Raw genomic sequence first — 17764 nt, 5'->3', positions numbered from 1 at the left:
CTAACCAGTTTTTATTTTCCTCAGTACACATTTGAACTGAATTTAGTATTGATATAACCTTTAAAATGACTATTCTGCAGAATGTAACATGCATCTACATAATTTTTAGTCTCTTTTTTTCTAGGAAAGTACCAAGTAGATACACATTTTAAGAACTGTATTTTAGAGAAATTTGAACATACTCAAAAATAAAATAGTGTACTATAATCTTATGTACCCATGTCCTAGCTCCACCAGTTCATATCCAGCCTTGCTCCATCCATACTGTTAGTCATTGTTCCCTTTTCTGTATTATAAAGAAAATCTAAAACATCATTTCACCCATAAATATATTTGTGTTTTAAAGATATTTTCCTATAAAGATATAGATAAATACATTTAACCTTCCCACATATGATAAATTTTGTTAGTTTTTAGTATCCCTAATTAATTTAATGAAATGATTACAGCCAATTGATTATAAGGAATTGGTAAATAATTCACTTTTAGAGTGTTCTATAATAGTCCTAAGGCCAGTGTTTTCCAAACTGTGTTTTTTGGACCCTTATTGTGCTATGAGTTCTTAGCTCAAAGAAAGGATTTTGTTATCAAGTAAGGTTCGAAAATTCTTGATACTTTGTTTTGAAGAGCAGAGAGCAGTTTATCTTAGTAAAGTTTCAGATGAGTCTTTTAGTAAAGAATCTTCTTCAACTTTGTTTAAACCCAGTATTTCCTATAGTAATTTGACCATGTACCTTTTTTCCCCCTGTAAATACTTCTGAATGTTTCTCTGGAAATTAATGTTCTAGAAAACAATTTGAGAAACATTCCTTCATATCCAGGATCCCAAACAACTGTTTATGGACCAATGGAAAATTTCGCAGTCCCAGGACAGACTCATTTGAATAAATATCCCCCAAAGAGAGGCAGAAATATGTATTTTTTTAAATGAGTTTTATAGATAATTATGATACCCATTTTGGAAGCAACCATACTATTCATTTGTGACAATTCTGCATTATGGTGACAGTCTTTCTTTATAACCTAAATCAGTAGTAACTTACTAGGGATGGTACCCAGACATTGTGCTGTGATTTAAATTGTTACTAAATTTTCAGGAAATTTATTGTGCTAATTCAGGAAGCATTTAAAAAATGTTTCTCAATTCTATGAATTCATTCTCTGAGCATTAAAAAGCCAATCCAAGCATATTGTTGTTTAAGCTGTCTCTGTTCCTTACTCTGATTTAATTTTATCAAATATCTTCTAAAGAGAATCAGTTTGTTATAATTCATGAAAATTTACTTTAGGCATTATTTTTACTAGTATGTATGGTCTTCTGAGTACTGCTGACAATAGTAATGCTAGTATTATAACTTAGCTACTGAGAAGTGTCAGTCACTGTATTTGGACTTTTTCAATAACAATTAGAAAAACATAATTTTATGATATTTATATGTTGCAATTAATATGAAGGTCTACTAGCTATAATTTGGTATGTTACATGTGTAAATGTCCCATGTCTAAGCTGAGTGAATTGATAACATTTTTTAAAGAATCAAACATTGAAAGAAATTAATTTTCTTCACATAATTCCTGAATATCTATATATCTGTCTTCAATAAACCCATCATCATCTATTACGAATGAATTTAGTTGTTCAGATATCACTGTAGAATCTTCGGAGCTTGGATCTGGTATCTGTGAAAGAGAACTTGGATTTTCAGTAAAATCATCTTCATAGGTTTCTACTTCATGCTCTTCCAGGCGATGATGATTGTAACTAAGCAGAAAATTATACCATATTGGGCATTTGATAGCAATAAAAATTAGGAGTGAAGTCATCAGTACAGTTACTACAACACCAACAAGGAAAGCCCAGCTTTTTCCAAAAGGTTCATGTTCTTAAATGGGATACAAAGAGGGAGGGAGAGAAAGAATGAGAGAGGGGAGACATTTTGTTAAATTGACAAAAAAAAGAAAGAAAAAATTACATATCCTAATAATTCCCCAATATTGGTATTAGAAATGAATGTACCTTATAATTTTCTTTAAGTGAAAGTTATTGAAACTACAATATAAAGATATTTCATAGAGTGGTGAAAGAATACCTTCCTTTTTTCTAAATAAATACTATCTTTGCAGGTATTGTTTATCCATTCATCTAGAATCTTTATTGATTCATACCTGTTAAGAATTGTGACTTGACTAGTTAAAATTAAGGCTGAGAAGTTAAATATTATTTGCCTGGTGGCATTTGTCTGATAACAGGCAGAGCCTAGTTTGGAAACTCAGTATCTTGTAAATCTTTTGTTGAGATGAGGAATTGTACTTTTACATTGTTTCTAGTTAACTTAAAATACAGAAAAATAATGAGAACTACCTTAGTTTATTTAGTATGCTATCTTCAGCAACATTAATATTCAAAACCAGTACATTACCTGAATTTCTTAAGTTATCCAAAGAGCTATTAAATGTCGAATTACTAATAGATTGAAAATTAATATAAAGGTCTTCAGTTATAGGTGAAGAAAATTTTGAGTAGCATTCAGCATTATAAGGTACTGTTTTGATACTGTAGCGCTTCAGGATATCTGGGTAGCTGCACATGGTGATGTTCTCATTTTCTAGTAAATCAGAAGGAATAAATTAAGATGATTTATGGAAAAGAAAATTATGGTTAACAACATTTTATAATTGCTTTTATCCAGACTTTTTTTTTTGCATACGTGATTATTAGATTTATTAGATACTGTAAAAAAGTAACTCTTATATTGTGTAGCAACAGAAGGGAAATATGCACATTCCTGTTTATAAAGTTGTTTTATAAATGTAGTTGAAGGGCAGTCTCTGTTTATTGTTTAGTTTGTGTTAGTAAAGATGCTATGATTAAAATTGTGTTGAAAAATCTGGATCTGACGTAGAGCATCGTTTGCAGTTAAGAAAGTAGAGCACCTGTTTTCACCTACTCTGGCAGGATATCCTAAGAAAAGGAAGTACTTGAAAAAATTATTCTCACATATTGAAAATGTAAACTTAATACATGAAGGACAGTATCATCTCACATATGTAGAACACAAATTTGTTTTTTTTCTCTCTTTTTGTTTTTCTGAAGAGGCAGAGGAAGAGCATCCATTCAACAATTACTTTTCAGTGTTTCTTCCTGTTTCACTTAAACAAGAGTAGTTTTCTTTTCTTTAAAAATCAAATGACAGTTCCGGTCAAGATGGCAACACAGTTAAACATGTTTGCCTCCTTGCACAGACACATCAAAACCAACTAAACTATAGAACAACCATCATTCAGAACTATCAGAAATTGAGCTGAATGAAAGCCCTACAACTACAGAATTAAAATAGAAACCACATCAAGACTGGTAGGTGGAGCAGAAACACAGAACAGAGAATCTTAAAAGCAGCAAGAGAAAAGCACTTACCTACAAGGGAGCCTCCATAAGACTGTCAAATGGTTTCTCAAAAGAAACTTTGCAGGCTAGAAGAGGTTGGCTAGAAGTATTCAAAGTGATAAAAAGCAAAGACCTAACACCAAGGTTATTCTATCCAGCAAAACTATCATTTAGAATCGAAGGACAGAGAGCCAGCTTCCCAGACAAGAAAAAACTAAGTTTATCATCATCAAATCAATATCATATGAAATGTTAAAGAGTCTTCATCAAAAACAAGGTCTAAAACATGAACAATAAAATGGCAATCAACAATTGAATCTAAACAACAAAATAAACAAGCAGAACAGGAACAATCATAGATACAGAGACTGTTTTGATGGTTGTCAAGTGGGAGGGAGTTTGGGGTGTGGGTGACAAAGGTAAAGGAATCAAGAAATACAAATGGGTAGTTACAGAACAGTCACAGGGATGTAATGTACAGCATAGGACATACAGTAGCCAGAGAACATATGCAAGACCCATGGACATCAACAGTGGTGTGGGGATTGCCTGAGGGGTTGCGGGTGGAGTTGGATAGAGGGGAACAAAGGGAGAAAATTTGGGACAATGTTTTGGTATAAACTATAAAATATAAGTACTATGAGGGAAAATGAAATGAGAGACTTCTCTGAGGTGGAACAACCAAAAATCAGTCACATCTGGTTTTGATTTAAATTGTGATTGCTTACCTAGTGTCACATTGGATGTGTTTAACCAATTCTGCAAATTAAGTAGACTACAAGAGCAGTTCCATGGATTTCCATCTAAAATGAGTAATTCCAGATGAAACAACTGTATTCCATCAAAATCGCTCATTAAATTGTCTTGCAGATTCAGAAGTTTCAGGTTTTTGAGAGGCACAAATATATCAGGATCCAGTTGTACCATTTTGTTTTGGCAGAGATATAACTCTTTTAGTTTATTTAAGCCTATAAATGCACCTGGTTGGATTACATGGATGGAATTTCTACATATATTTAAAATTTTCAGGTTGGAGAGGTTACCAAAACTATTATTATGTAAGATAATGACATTGTTTTCCATCAAATAGAGCTCAATGAGTAAACAGTATGTCTGTAGAACACTTGTGTCGATAATATTCAGTGTAATTTGGTTATAACTGAGATCAAGTACAGTAACATTTTTATTAATATCCACTGGAATAAAAGAATAATTCTTTTCAGTGAAATTACATATGACTTCCTGAAAAAGAAAAAGAATAGAAATGCATTAATCAGAAAATATTAACAGAATTTTCAGAATTTCATATCCTGTCTATTAGACATTGGGAGGAAATTGTTTAGAAAAGATTACTGTCTAATCTTTCAGTATGGTAATTTGAAAAGAGGAAAACAAATGCTATTTCTTTATTGGGATGAAATATTGAAGATTAAGGAAATGTTGATACATGTAATTGAGCAGTTATCTTCTAAGTATTACATAATTATTACAGAAAAAAAGACTGTTGGTATATTCCCATTTGTATATGTGGAAATACAAGATGAATAATTCAGTTAACTTTTTCAGTATTACAATGTTCAGGATTAATATTTATAATGAAATTAAAATATGTAATTTTTAAAAATCTGGTATTAATATTTTTAATACTCTTAAATTACAGTTGGTATAAAAACTATACAATATAGTAGTTAGAAATTTATACAATTTAAGAAGTGATCATCCTGTCTGGTACCCATCTGACATCATATGTTGTTTATAATATGTAATCTTTAAAAATCAGCAGAGCTACCAACACTACACAGGGCTATTAATTAAGAAATAGTATTTAATATGTGACTTTAGAAACGTAATAACTCAAAATTTGGTATTTTAAAAGAAAATATTTATCTTATAATAGAAATTGAGCCATGTATTGAATTTAAAGTGCTAAACAACATGAAGAAGTGCTTTCCTTCTGTGGATATAGATTCAGAGAAATAGTTCTTATTTTGACTGTTTTTGCCATTGAAATGTCCCCCCAATAATAATAATGCAACAACAATTTTTCTTATAAATGTATTTTAAGGTTTCTTACATTATAAGTACAGTTTTTGTCTTTTTTAAAAATTATATTTTATTGATTCTGCTATTATCATTGTCCTGATTATTCCCCCTTTGCCACCCTCCACCCAGCAGCCCCCTGCTCTATCAGGCAATCCCCAACCATTGTTAATTACCATGGGTCATGCATATAAGTTGTTTGCCTACTTTGTTTCCTACACTGTACTTTGCATCCCCATGGCTATTCTGTAACTACCTATTTGTACTTCTTAATCCTCTCAAGTCCTTTCCCATTTCCCAGTATACCCCTCCCTTCTGACAACCACCAAAATGCTCTCCGTATCCATGATTCTCTGTTCTTGTTTGCTTAGTTTGTTTCTTAGATTCAATTGTTGATATGTATTTATTGCCATTTTGTTGTTCATAGTTTTGATCTTCTTTTTTCTTAAATAAATCCTTCTAATATAGTGATGATGAACTTTTTTAGTTTTATTCGTGCCTGGGAAGCACTTTATCTGCCCTGTGATTCTAAATGATATCTTTGCTAGGTAGAGCAATCTTGGTTGTAGGTCCCTGCTTTTCATGACTTGGACTATTTCTTGTCATTTCCTTCTTGCCTGCAAAGTTCCTTTTGAGAAATCTGCTGACAGTCTTATAGGAACTCCCCTGTAGGTAATTAACCTCTTTTCTCTTGCTGTTTCTAGTATTCTCTTTTTATCTTTAACCTTCGGCATTTTAATTATGATGTGTCTTGAAGTGGTCCTCTTTGAATCCATCTTGTTTGGTACTCTCTGTGGTTCCTGAACTTGCATTTGGTTTCCTTAACCAAATTAGGGAAGAATTCTTTCACTATCTTTTCAAATAGATTTCCAATTTCTTGCTCTTTTCCTTCTGGCACCTCTGATGCGAATGTTGGAACGCTTGAAGTTGTCCCACAGACTGCTTATACTCTCCTCATTTTTTTGGATTCTGTTTTGTTCTTGTTCTGATTGGTTGTTTTTGCTTCCTTAGGGTCCAAATCATTGATTTGATTCTCGGCTTTATCCACTCTACTGTTGTTTCCCTGTAAATTGTTCTTTATTTCACTTAATATATCCTTCATTTCTGACTAAATCTTTTTTATGCTCTAGAGGTCTCTCTAAGCTCCTTGAGCATCCTAATAACCGGTGTTTTGAACTCTTCATCTGACAGAGGCTTATCTCCATTTTATTTAGCTCTTTTTCTGGAGTTGTTGATCTCTTCTTTCATTTGGACCATATTTCTCTATCTCCTCATTTTGGCATCTCACTGTGTTTGTTTTCATGTATTAGGTAGAGCTGCTTTGACTCTGTGTCTTGGTAGTGTGACTTACTGTAGTAGGTGTCCTGTAGGGTCCAGGGGCACAGCCTCCCCTATCACCCAGATTAGATACTCAATGTGCCTCCTTTGTGTGAGCTGAGTATACTCTCCTCTTGTAGTTGAGCCTTGGTTGCTGTTGGAAGATCAATGGGAGGGATTTACTCAGGCCAATCAGCTGCAAGGACTGGCTGTGACCACTGACTGCCAACCTCCGCCCTCTGTGGAGGATCAGCTGTGCAGGGGTAGGGTGGTGGTGTTCCGACATGGTCTGTAGCTGACCACTGGGTGCATTGGCCCCCTGGAGTTTCCTGAGTGGTGCAAGCCAAGGTCAGCCCCCACCTGTGTTTTGTCCAGGGCACCCTGCCTGAGCTGTAAAGCAATCTGAGATGGCTGCTACTTGTGCTGGGCCCAGGTGAAGATAAGCTGTGAATCGAAGCTGGCTACTGCTAATGCCAGGTCTGGACCTCATTGAGGTCAGCTGTTGCTTGTTTGATAGGATGTATGAAGTTGTGAAGCTTATCCAAGACCAACCATTCATATGGAAAAGCAGCTAGAGTGGGCCTGTTAGTTGGGTGGGGCGGAGTCTCTGAGGATCTCCAGGTAAGTCAGTGTTAGCCAGGTTGATGGAGTCTCAGTTATGACCTCAGCTTGCCAGCTCTGTGAGGCAAGGATTTAGAAAAGACACAATGACCTGTGCTCGCCTTCATGCCAGACACTTCGATATCTCCCTTTATATCTGGTGCCCTTCAAGCTGCTACCCCAGTGCTGGAGCTCAGAGGGAGTGAGTCTGAGTAGGTGAATGCATGTGTGGGTTCTTTAAGAGAAACTGCTTGGGGCTCCAGAAGTTTCTTCCACTGATTCAATCCCTGCTGTTTTGGACCCAGAAGTTTTGGGGACTTATCTTCCTGGCACTGGAACCCTGGGCTTGGGGCCCAGTGTGGGTCTGTGCCTCCTCACTCCAGAGATATCCCTCCAGTTTTTTTATTCACCATAAGTGGGTGTGGGACCATCCCATTCCACATCTGTTCCCCTCCTACCAGTCTGGATTGATGTTGTTCCATAGTTGTCAGGCTTCCATTCAACTCAATTTCTGATGGTTCTGAATGAAGGTTCTATATTTTAGTTGTAATTTTGATGTGGTTGTGCGAATAGGTGAGCCATGTCTGCCTACAGGACCATCTTGACTGTTAAGTCCTGTCGTTTTTATGTTTTAAAACTAATCTCTGATTTTATAGTGAGAACTTACAGATTTCTTCTTTAATCAATTTTTAAAAGACTCTTTAAAATATGAAGACTGCTTTTGTCCAGTTAGAATCTTGTTCAGAGATAACAGATTTTGAATATACACAGCTAACTAAAGAGTTATTTTGCTTTGTTTTACTACCTTTGGATACTCAAGGTGTACCTTTGAAAATATTTTCACTATCTTGATTATAAAAACTTACTGTTTTAGAAGTCTCGCTTTCATCTGATAATAATAGCATGGAGAAGGACCAAAATAAGATTGGAATGCTTGTGATTTTCATATCGCAGGCCTGATAGAAAAAAGAGTATTTTAATCTCAACAGGAGACTAGAATGTTATAGATTATTGAGGACATTTTTATTTCCTTTTTTTTAAATAGTTTTTTTTCTTAAGATATAGAAAGTGTGAAATAACCACATGTCCCTTTACCAGTCCTGTACTCGAATCTTAACAAACCAAAAAGTTCCTGTGGGAAATGAAAGCCAGTATTATTTTAGTGTCTCATTCGTTCCTAGATCTATTGAAAAGAACTTGAAAGCAACTGAAGTGGTTGTACACTTTAAAGTTTTAATATATGTACACAGTATAAAGTCCAGAAGAATATTTATGTACATGTTTTTAAATTTATTCTTATATTACTATTTCTTGATTTTTTTTAGTTTTAGATGATCTTTATTGGTATTATCCATTTACCTGCAAGTGTGGGAGATGAGTCTACAGCTCTTTCAAACATTCCCTCCCTTCATCTCTAACACAACAACTATAACCCTCCTATCTCTTCATTCTTCAAAGTTACTTGTAATTTGGGTTAGATTAGTATTCAGTGTATCACAAATGTGTAAATGCTATCAATGACTGAGCCATGAAACAAGATTACATTTCTGTCCCTGCTCACATTTTTTCACTAAATTAATTGTACTCTTTTTCTTTTTCTAATGTGCTTAGTTGGTGGTGTTGGTTTTTTTTTTTTTTAACGAATTTATACCCAAACTCTTTCCTAACAAATTACTCAATAGTTTATGCATTTTAGGTATTTAATCTGTGTCATCTGCTTAAAGAAGTCTTTCCCAGAGCCTGCTGCCATGCTGTAACCTAAATGAGCTGATGACTAGGCCCTCTACCCTCATCATGGGGATTCCCTTTTGTCTTTATTACTGAATTCCTGTTTTCTAGAATGCCCTACCTTTTTATTTTATTTTACTTTTTTATGGAGTTTTCTGCAATAGCTTCCTGAAAAGGTCTATAGGCAGGAAATTTTTTTAGACTTTAAAAGATAATTTGGCTAGAAATAAAATTGTAAGTAGGAAATAATTTGTCCTCAAATTATTGATGGCATTGCCCCATTATCTTTGGATTTCTGGTATTACTGTGAAGAACTATGATGTCAGTGCCATTCCAATGCTTTATCCTTTTATGTAACTTGCCTCTTAACCCTCAAAGCTTTTAAAATCAGTGTTCTGAAATTTCATGATCCTTTGTGAGAGTCTGTTTTCATTCATGAAACTAGGTACTTGGTGAGTGCTTTCAATCTGGAAGCTGTGTCCCTCAGTTCTGGGAAATTTTCTGAAGTATTTCATTGATGATATTGATAATTTTCTTCCTCATTTATTTTTTTTATTTTTTTATCTCACTTCTCTTCCTAGAACTCCTTTAATTGGGTGTTGGATCTCCTGGCATGATTTCTAAATTTTTATCTTAACTCTCCTGTATTTCAATTCTGTATGTTTTTACTCTGCTTTCTGGGAGATATCCTCAATTTTATCTTTAAACTATTAAAGTTTATTTTTCCAATCATTTTCATTCTAAGAGCTCTTTTTTTTCCTCCGAAAATTTTCTTTAATAGTGTCCTATGGTATAAATTATCTTTCCTTATTATCTTGTACCTTTTGTCTTATTTTTCTTTCAATAGCCTGTATGTATTCATGTTATGCTTTTCCACTTTATTTTGGTCAGTATCCTTTATATTAGAGACTTTCAGTCTTCATATGTCTGATAATATTTGGTTTAGAACCTACAAATAAGACTGGGAAACAAAAAATAATAATAATGAAAACTGCATTTGTGAAGGTCTTATTCACTTTAAACCTTACTGTAAACTTACTGGACTGTTTTCTTTGGGAATCCCTAAATGTCATTATCTTTACATCTTTTCTCTTGCACTAGTTAGATCCCCCAAAATGACTTTTCTAATTTACTGCCTGAAGAGATAAGACCAGGTGGCTGGCATTTTGAGAGCTGAGTGGTGAAAAGGGTGCGTTTATCTCAATAATTAGTATTAAAACTTTAACTTATTTTTCCTGTTTTAGGCATAAAGGTCCCGCACCCACATGTGCTTAGTGCCCTGATGCCCTTTGTTTTATTCTCCCCAGAGGAAAGAAAACCTAAATCTTCTGTTTACGTAGGAGAGGAGCTTTACCTGACTGGGAAGAGGCAGGGAGGAAGACTTTCAACTATGTTTTAGCCCTTCTTTTTTTCCAGAACATGTGGTGCTGCCAATTTCTGGGCAATTTGCATGTTTTGCAGTATAAATCAAGTGGCTTCTCAGCTTTCCACACTGCTGGCTTGGAAATATTTTGCTTTCCCAGTTTCCGCTTGACTATTAACTTTCTAGTTTCTAGGTTTTATTTCTGTTACCCCCCTCTTTCATTCTGTTTGTTCTTGTGAGTATACTCATTTCTACCTTTTATCTACATCTTAGGTTTGGGGCAGGGGTCAAAGTTAATGGGTATGTGCAACATGCCATTTTTCACTAGAAGTTTCCATTTATTTGAGTAAATTCTTTTTGCTAAATAGTTACTTTACATTTAGTAATTTTACCCATAATATTAATTTTTCTTGTCTTTATCTCTGTTTTTAAAGTCAACACTAAAAAATATGCTGCAAACAAATTATCTGTTTAAAAGGTATGAATATATCCTGTTAATATCATTCTTAGTGGTTTTCTAAAATTCAAGTCTTATTTTTTAACCTCTTTACAGCATTTGCTGCAATTATTTACTTATAATTTTTAAGAAAAAGTTTATTTTACAAGAGCAGGAAGTAGAAAACTACTCAGGAGTGAGACTCATTTTACTTTACTGTTACCTCATTAGCAATGAGGTACTTATTTCGATAATAGTCTATTCTAGTTAATATACTCTTTGCCTTCAATTTGTTTATCTGTTTATACTTATTCCCCTTCCACTTCCTCCCTTTCTGTAGTTATATCAACCTTGTTAGGAAAAAGCCGCTATTCTGTTTAGATATTGCAACTTAAATATAGATCACAATAGAATCCCTTTTAGAGTCAGAAATGAGTTCAAGTTATCACTTATTCCAGACCATTACCCACAAAAGAGGATGTCTAAATCATATATAAGAGGCATTTTACCCATGTTTAGTGATCTCCAGGAATGTGTGCTGCCTCTTCATTAGATTGTTTCAGTATTTCTCAATGGCATAGACATCTTTCTGATGTCTCTGGTAGGGTGCAGGTGTGTGGAAGGTAGTGAAGAGTAAGGGAGAAGTACTATGTTTTCAGAAATAAATAAGATAGGGATCATTAAAGGAAACATAGTATACAAAGAAAATTAACTGAACTTAAGTAAAGAGCTGTTATGGAATAGCACTAGCTGAAGAAGGTACTGGAGGTCAGGTAGGGCTGTAGCCTATGTGGAAATAGAGATAGGATCCTCTTGTATTTATTAGCTTTATCATCTACTTAATACAAATAATTATTGTCTCCAGTGTGTTAAAAGAAATAAAGTTATAAGAATTAGAAAAGAAATATTATTTTTCTTTCTATTTGATAAATTTGAATGTTAGAAGCAATATATACTCGGAGCTCAAGGTTGATTCTGTGCAAGGAAGCATTAACAATCTAAAGCATTAGATCTAAAGTTATGAAATGCATTGATTGAGCCCCATGATCAATGTGGCATTTCATATATATATATATGTGTGTGTGTTTTGAGAGAGGAAGGATTGAAAGGGGGTCGATGTTGACCATCATGACACTGAATGGATTAATTCTTTAGACAGAAAACACATTTGCTAACATTATTGGCTATCTTGAAGAAATTAGGTTGACAGAATAGCTAGCCACTTGATTATGAAGAAATTGTTCTTGATTCAATTTACCCCATTTAAAAAGTTGATTTAAATAGAGTTATCACCTTTTCCCCTCTATAGGATTTTTTCCCTCAATTAGAAATTTATTTTGAAATTTGGGTTTAAATTTAGTGATTAAAAAATAGAGAGCACACAGAAGATCGGTTTCTCTTAAGTGCCCTTTTACATAGCCTACAACCTACACAAGAGAAAAAAAGCTTTACACAAGAAGTGGTAGATATTGAAAAAGAAACAATGTTCTTAGTGCAGTTTTTAATTCAAATTTGTTAGGAGTTTTTGGTTATTTGCTTTGTATAATTTATATACTCTGAAATAAAAATATGCTGCAATTATTTTTGGTTTTGTTAAATGTATATGTAGTTTTGACACTAAATATTTTAGGTATTTATGCCAGAATCAATGTATTGAAGTAAGATGTTAATTCACAATGAACTTCATTCTTGTAATTAACTATTTTATAGATATTTTTTGCAGTTCAAAACTTTTATAATGGAAAATTTTAAGGAAAAAAATATAACGAAAATAGTCATCACCCAATTTCAATAGTTATTTACTTGTGGCCAGTATTTTTTCATCTTATAAATTTGTTTTTAACTTAAGTCACTTCAAAATTCTCTGTGATTAACATTTCAAAATAAAAAGATCTTATAAATTTCATTGTATAGGTGAAACTTTTATGGAAAAAGAAAAATAATTACTTTTTACTACATTATAACTTCAACTGGGAAAAATATTTTGGCCAGTTTAAGGTTAATATTTCTAGAGTGTGTAAAAATATAATCATATTTTCCACTCTCATCACTTAGTGAAGGTAAAGCTTTTGTACAGATTTAAGAAATATGACTCTTTCAAAAATTCAACAGCCACCAAACCTGTAAATACATAAGACCTTACCTTTACTTTTTTTTCTCTCTGAGACTGGTGTGCTAAGGAATCTATTCTGATTCTTCTGCACCATTAAAAAAAACAGTATGTCATATGATTGCATTTCACTTTGTTTTAACCTTTGAACTCAATGAATAGGTGATTTAAAAAAAAAAAAAAGACAAAAACTAGGCTTCCTTAGCAAAAGATTGACTAGAAGAATAATTTCTTAAAGTCATCTTTGACTTCTTTAGAGTAACAAGTAAGGTGGTTTGTGTAACCTTTGTGTTTAATGACTTAACAAATTTAAATATTAACAAATTTACTTTGTGAGTTAAAACATAATTTTGAAAATACATATTTTGAAAGATATACAACTAAAGTGATTTAAGTGTTAGTACTAAAGTTATTTTGTGTTTAGAAAGATACAACTTGAAGAGCTACCAAGTTTTACTCCTCTGAGTTTCAACTTCTTTATTTACTCATTTTTATGACACCATCATTGGTGATTTACTGCCAAGTTGTAACAGGAGCAAAGTGCTCAAAACATCAGAACATTTGACTCTTGGCCATTATGTGGCCTTCAGAAAATCAGTTACCTTCCTTGTGCTGTTAACTTCTCCTCTGTAAAATGGAATACTGTACACATTCATTCCCATCTAACTACACTGAGACATAGTAGGCAAAACCATAGTTAAGGGTCATTGCTAGAGTTGAACAATCAGAGAGTTCAGAGTGAGTTAGTTTCAAAAGATTAGCTCCTCTAGGCTTCAATATCCTTAATCTATGAAACAAAAAGATTGAAGTAGTAATTTCTTCTGCTTGAAAGTTCTGTGAGCCCATTATACCCATATAAATTGTAGCAGCAGCAAACATACTTGTAACCTCAAACATTGCAGTAATTGAGGTTCAAAGTAAAAATATCACTCCTTGTTCTACAGTGAGACAAAAATAAATAAATAAAAATTCCAGGTAGTCTGTTTTGTTATGTTCATTATTCAATTATTATGATATCTTTATAGGAAGATTTCTGAATTTACCTTATTTTAGTCAGGTACGAGTGTGTAAAGATTGTGGGGCAATATGTGGATCTATATAGCTTAGCTAGTGATTGTGAAAACTAGAAGTTGGTATCTATATGTGAAAGAGAATAAGTAATAGATTTAACTAGTAGAATAATCATATTTTGAAACTTGAAATTTATGACATTGGGAATAAAATTCATCTCCAGGCAGGCTTTTTGTATGTAGATCTTGAAGTATTTACATGATAACTAGCATTGTAACTTTTTAATTTTTTTCCAGAATTTTTCTCTCTCCTATTGATAATTGACACTTGGCCGTTATGTGGCCTTCAGAAAATGGGTAATAAGAGACACATTTCTGGTATTTCTTGTGATTATATATAAAGATTATTATTGTCTTGTTTTTTGGAAAACTCTTATTTTGCTAAAGTACAGTTGATAATATGTGAAATACCAATTTTAATTAAAGTAGATAATAGGGAATTTAAGCAAAACATATTAATCTAAAACTATGAATTTTTAAAAACCAAATCATAACATAGGTCTCCCTACTCCCAGTTGGGTCAGAGCTGTGCTACTTTATATGATTTACTTGGTAAACTTTCATACAAGATTTCATATGATCAAAGAATTCTTTGGCTTAAAAAATGTTTGTAAACAACTATTCTAAAATTTAACTATCATATGTAGAAGGCTTTATTGATTTTCTGGGATAATTTTTATGTTCTCTTGAAAGAATGTAAGTAAAATGGAGAATAAGGACATAGAAGCATTTGGGGGTTGAGAAGAGAAAGACGTAAAACAAGTCTGTGCCGATGGGGGCCATGTTATGTAACGATCAAACAGGATTATTTTGTATGTCTGTAAGGACTTTTTAGATCATAAACTATGATTGAATGAATTTAAGTACCCTATTTAATTGGGACCAAGACCTGAGTAAAATTAATTGATGTTTTCTTTCCCCTCATTATAGTAAGGAATATTGCATACTTTTGATTTCAGGAAGGAGAAACAAATTCAAAGTGTGGAAGAAGAAATTGAACAGGAAAAACAAGCAGCAGATGGCATTATCAAAAATATGTCTCCTGAAAAACAAGTCAAATACATAGAAATGAAAACCACAAATGAGAAATTATTACAGGTAATACTACTTAGTACTTTGAGTCAGGCATATAGCAATCTTGCTACTATGGGCAGCATCAGCATCCCCTGAGAGCAAGACTAGACTTACTGATCAGTCTCCATTTTAACAAGGTCCCCAGATGATTCATATAGACACTTAAATTTGAGATACACTGATATAGAAAACTTTCTTATGCTGCATGATGATTTAGCTTTTACTATATAATTTCTTCAGTTCTATGCATCCTTCATTTTTTAATGTCATAAAGACATATGAAAACAGTTGTTTTTTAATGAACTTTCATTGGCAACATTGAAAGGCCTCGTACAACTGAGTCTATGAATATTTACTTTTTTTCCTTTTCTTCCTGTCTGATCAGCAGCAATCTTTTACTTGCCTCATCCTTGATTTGAACAGCAATTACCCCCAATCATGATATTTAAATAACCAATTTGGGTACCTGCTGAGGAGCTATTGAGAATCTTCCCAACAGTCAATCTTGTTGGTTTCTCGTATTTGGAAGGTAGTGTTCTTTCATGCCCAGGTATCCTTTAACCAGTTGACAGAAAATTAGTCCCCACAAATACTAATAATGAAAGTAGTTCTAGTTTCTCAGACATTCCTTCATTGAAAGTTTAATGTAACTTTTATTTTAGACAGGATTTATAACATAAAATGAAATAATGAAGAAAAAGGGTATTACAGAAATGCCAAAATATAGATAATCTTGCATGAGGGTTCTCAAATGAGTGATAATTAGTTTAATGCAGTGGTTCTCAACCTTCCTAATACTGCGTCCCTTTAATACAGTTCCTCATGTTGTGGTGTCCCCCAACCATAACTAAAGCATAGTGATTAATCACAAAAACAATATGTAATTATATATGTGTTTTCCGATGGTTTTAGGCAACCCCTGTGAAAGGTCGTTTGACCCCCAAAGGGGTTGCGACCCACAGGTTGAGAACCACTGGTTTAAGGGTTTTATCCCTTAAAGGAGTTAGTCATGTAAATTGCTATAGGTTTTAGCCCTAAAAGAAAATAGGTACATGTTAAGTCTTCTTACTACACTAAAATATAATATTAAAATATAAAATGATTAATTAAAAAAAAAAGGAATTGGGCAAAAGATATCAAAACATGGTTAAATACAAAAATTAAAAATCATAACTTTAAACAATGACCTAATGAATTTGGAGGCTTCTGATACTATGATGATTACAGTGATATGATGATTCAGTGTGAAAAGGTCTGGCTACCTCTGACAAGCTTATAAAGTATTTTTAAAGGTGGATCATGGCACAATTTTTAGAAATAATGAAAGGAAATAGAAATGGGTGTTAATAACTTACAGTCAAATTACAAGATGCCTGTTGAAGATGTTCACAAAATTTACTTTGTAACATACATATTTGAAATGTGGAGAAACAGAAACAAATTTATTCTTAATGTAACTTCCATATGTATTTGCTTTTTTTCCCTTTTTAGGAATTAGATACACATCAGCAGCAACTAGATTCACTGAACATGAAAAAAGAGAGTCTAGAAGCTGTAAGTATAAAATTAAATAAGAGTTGTAATATTACTTAGCTATAATTCAGCTAAATATATTAATGGAACATATTCAAGTATATATTTGTTTAGCAGTTTACTTACAGCAGTATAATAACATGTTACCACTCAAGACCATGAATATCCTAATTTAGTAACAACTTAGATTCAGTCATTGAGTGCCCACTGTGTACAAAACTAAGTCATTTGTTCTACTGGAGTACCTGAAATCAAGTAGTAATTTAAAGACATGAACAAGAGACTAAAAACAAATGAAGAGGGAGAAAGATCAGATCATCACTAAAGATGTAAAAACTTGCATTCATTTTCTTATTTGTTTATTTAAGGCAATTTTAATTAAAAAACTATGTTTATAATTTTAAGACTTTGAATAAGATCAAAGTAAAAATGCCTGATTGTGTTGTTTTTTTCATTTGCCTTCTTTCCAAATTCATATTTATTGAGCACGTTCTATGTGCTTTTTTGAATTCTTGACATATATCACCAGCATTGTCATTGAATCTTCATAACAATCCTATAATCCTAACTTGGTTTTACTTTTGTGGAAAACCTTAAGTGGGATCCATGCTTAATATGCTGTTTCAGCTTTTTTTAAAAATTGGTTTGCAGAGGGGAATGAGAGAAAAACATCGATTTGTTTCATTTACACTAGGGAACACAAGTTTCATTGAGTTATATTTGACACTTGTTTTAAACTAACTCTTGGCATCTAAATCCAAAAATGACCCCAGTTTTTCTCTATTACATCAATTTTTTAAGGTACAGGATACCCTCCCTTTGCCCCAAAAATCATACAAAATGTACACACAAAGGAAAATAAAGAAAAAATTACCTGAATATGCTATTTATTTAGTTATTTTATTCATATAAAGGCTATATATTGTTATTGTAGGTCAAATTGTGTACAAGTAGTAAATTTCTGCTTCCAAAAATACATATATTAAGGTATTTTATCTTTTCAAACAACAGGCTAGGAAATGCCAAAATGAGATACTTGAAACAGTCTCCATCAGTTGGCAAAGCTTTAACAGATTGCTTCATGAGACCCAGTTTTATGTGTAGAGGT

The 17764-nt window shown here is 32.9% G+C and overlaps 2 protein-coding genes across 2 annotated transcripts in view; one reads left to right on the top strand and one right to left on the bottom strand.

The window, feature by feature from the left end:
* IFT74 (intraflagellar transport 74) overlaps positions 1-17764 on the top strand; it is a 104430-nt gene that overhangs the window by 18888 nt on the left and 67778 nt on the right. Inside the window, exons 9-10 of the mRNA XM_090275790.1 lie at positions 15009-15147; positions 16615-16677. Of these exons, the coding sequence (XP_090131916.1) occupies positions 15009-15147; positions 16615-16677 (202 nt within the window). The remainder of the gene's footprint in view (positions 1-15008; positions 15148-16614; positions 16678-17764) is intronic.
* LRRC19 (leucine rich repeat containing 19) lies at positions 1555-13062 on the bottom strand. Its single transcript, XM_090275789.1, has 5 exons — positions 13013-13062; positions 8209-8298; positions 4114-4627; positions 2421-2606; positions 1555-1883 (listed from the first exon to the last, which is right to left on the bottom strand). The coding sequence occupies exons 2-5, from the start codon at positions 8287-8289 to the stop codon at positions 1555-1557; spliced, it is 1110 nt and encodes a 369-aa protein (XP_090131915.1). The 5' UTR covers positions 8290-8298; positions 13013-13062.

This window comes from Furipterus horrens, unplaced genomic scaffold (genome assembly GCF_987537825.1).
Source record: "Furipterus horrens unplaced genomic scaffold, mFurHor1.1.pri manual_scaffold_4, whole genome shotgun sequence".
NCBI classification, from domain to species: Eukaryota; Metazoa; Chordata; class Mammalia; order Chiroptera; family Furipteridae; genus Furipterus; species Furipterus horrens.
This window is presented reverse-complemented; position numbering and strand designations above follow the sequence as displayed.

Coding starts and splice junctions, on each gene's coding strand:
- LRRC19 (XM_090275789.1), bottom strand. CDS start 8,289: ATGAAAATCACAAGCATTCCAATCTTATTTTGGTCCTTCTCCATGCTA. Junction 4,628..8,208: donor AAAGCGAGACTTCTAAAACA/GTAAGTTTTTAT, acceptor TTTCTTTTTCAG/GAAGTCATATGTAATTTCAC. Junction 2,607..4,113: donor CACATCCAATGTGACACTAG/GTAAGCAATCAC, acceptor CTGATTTACTAG/AAAATGAGAACATCACCATG.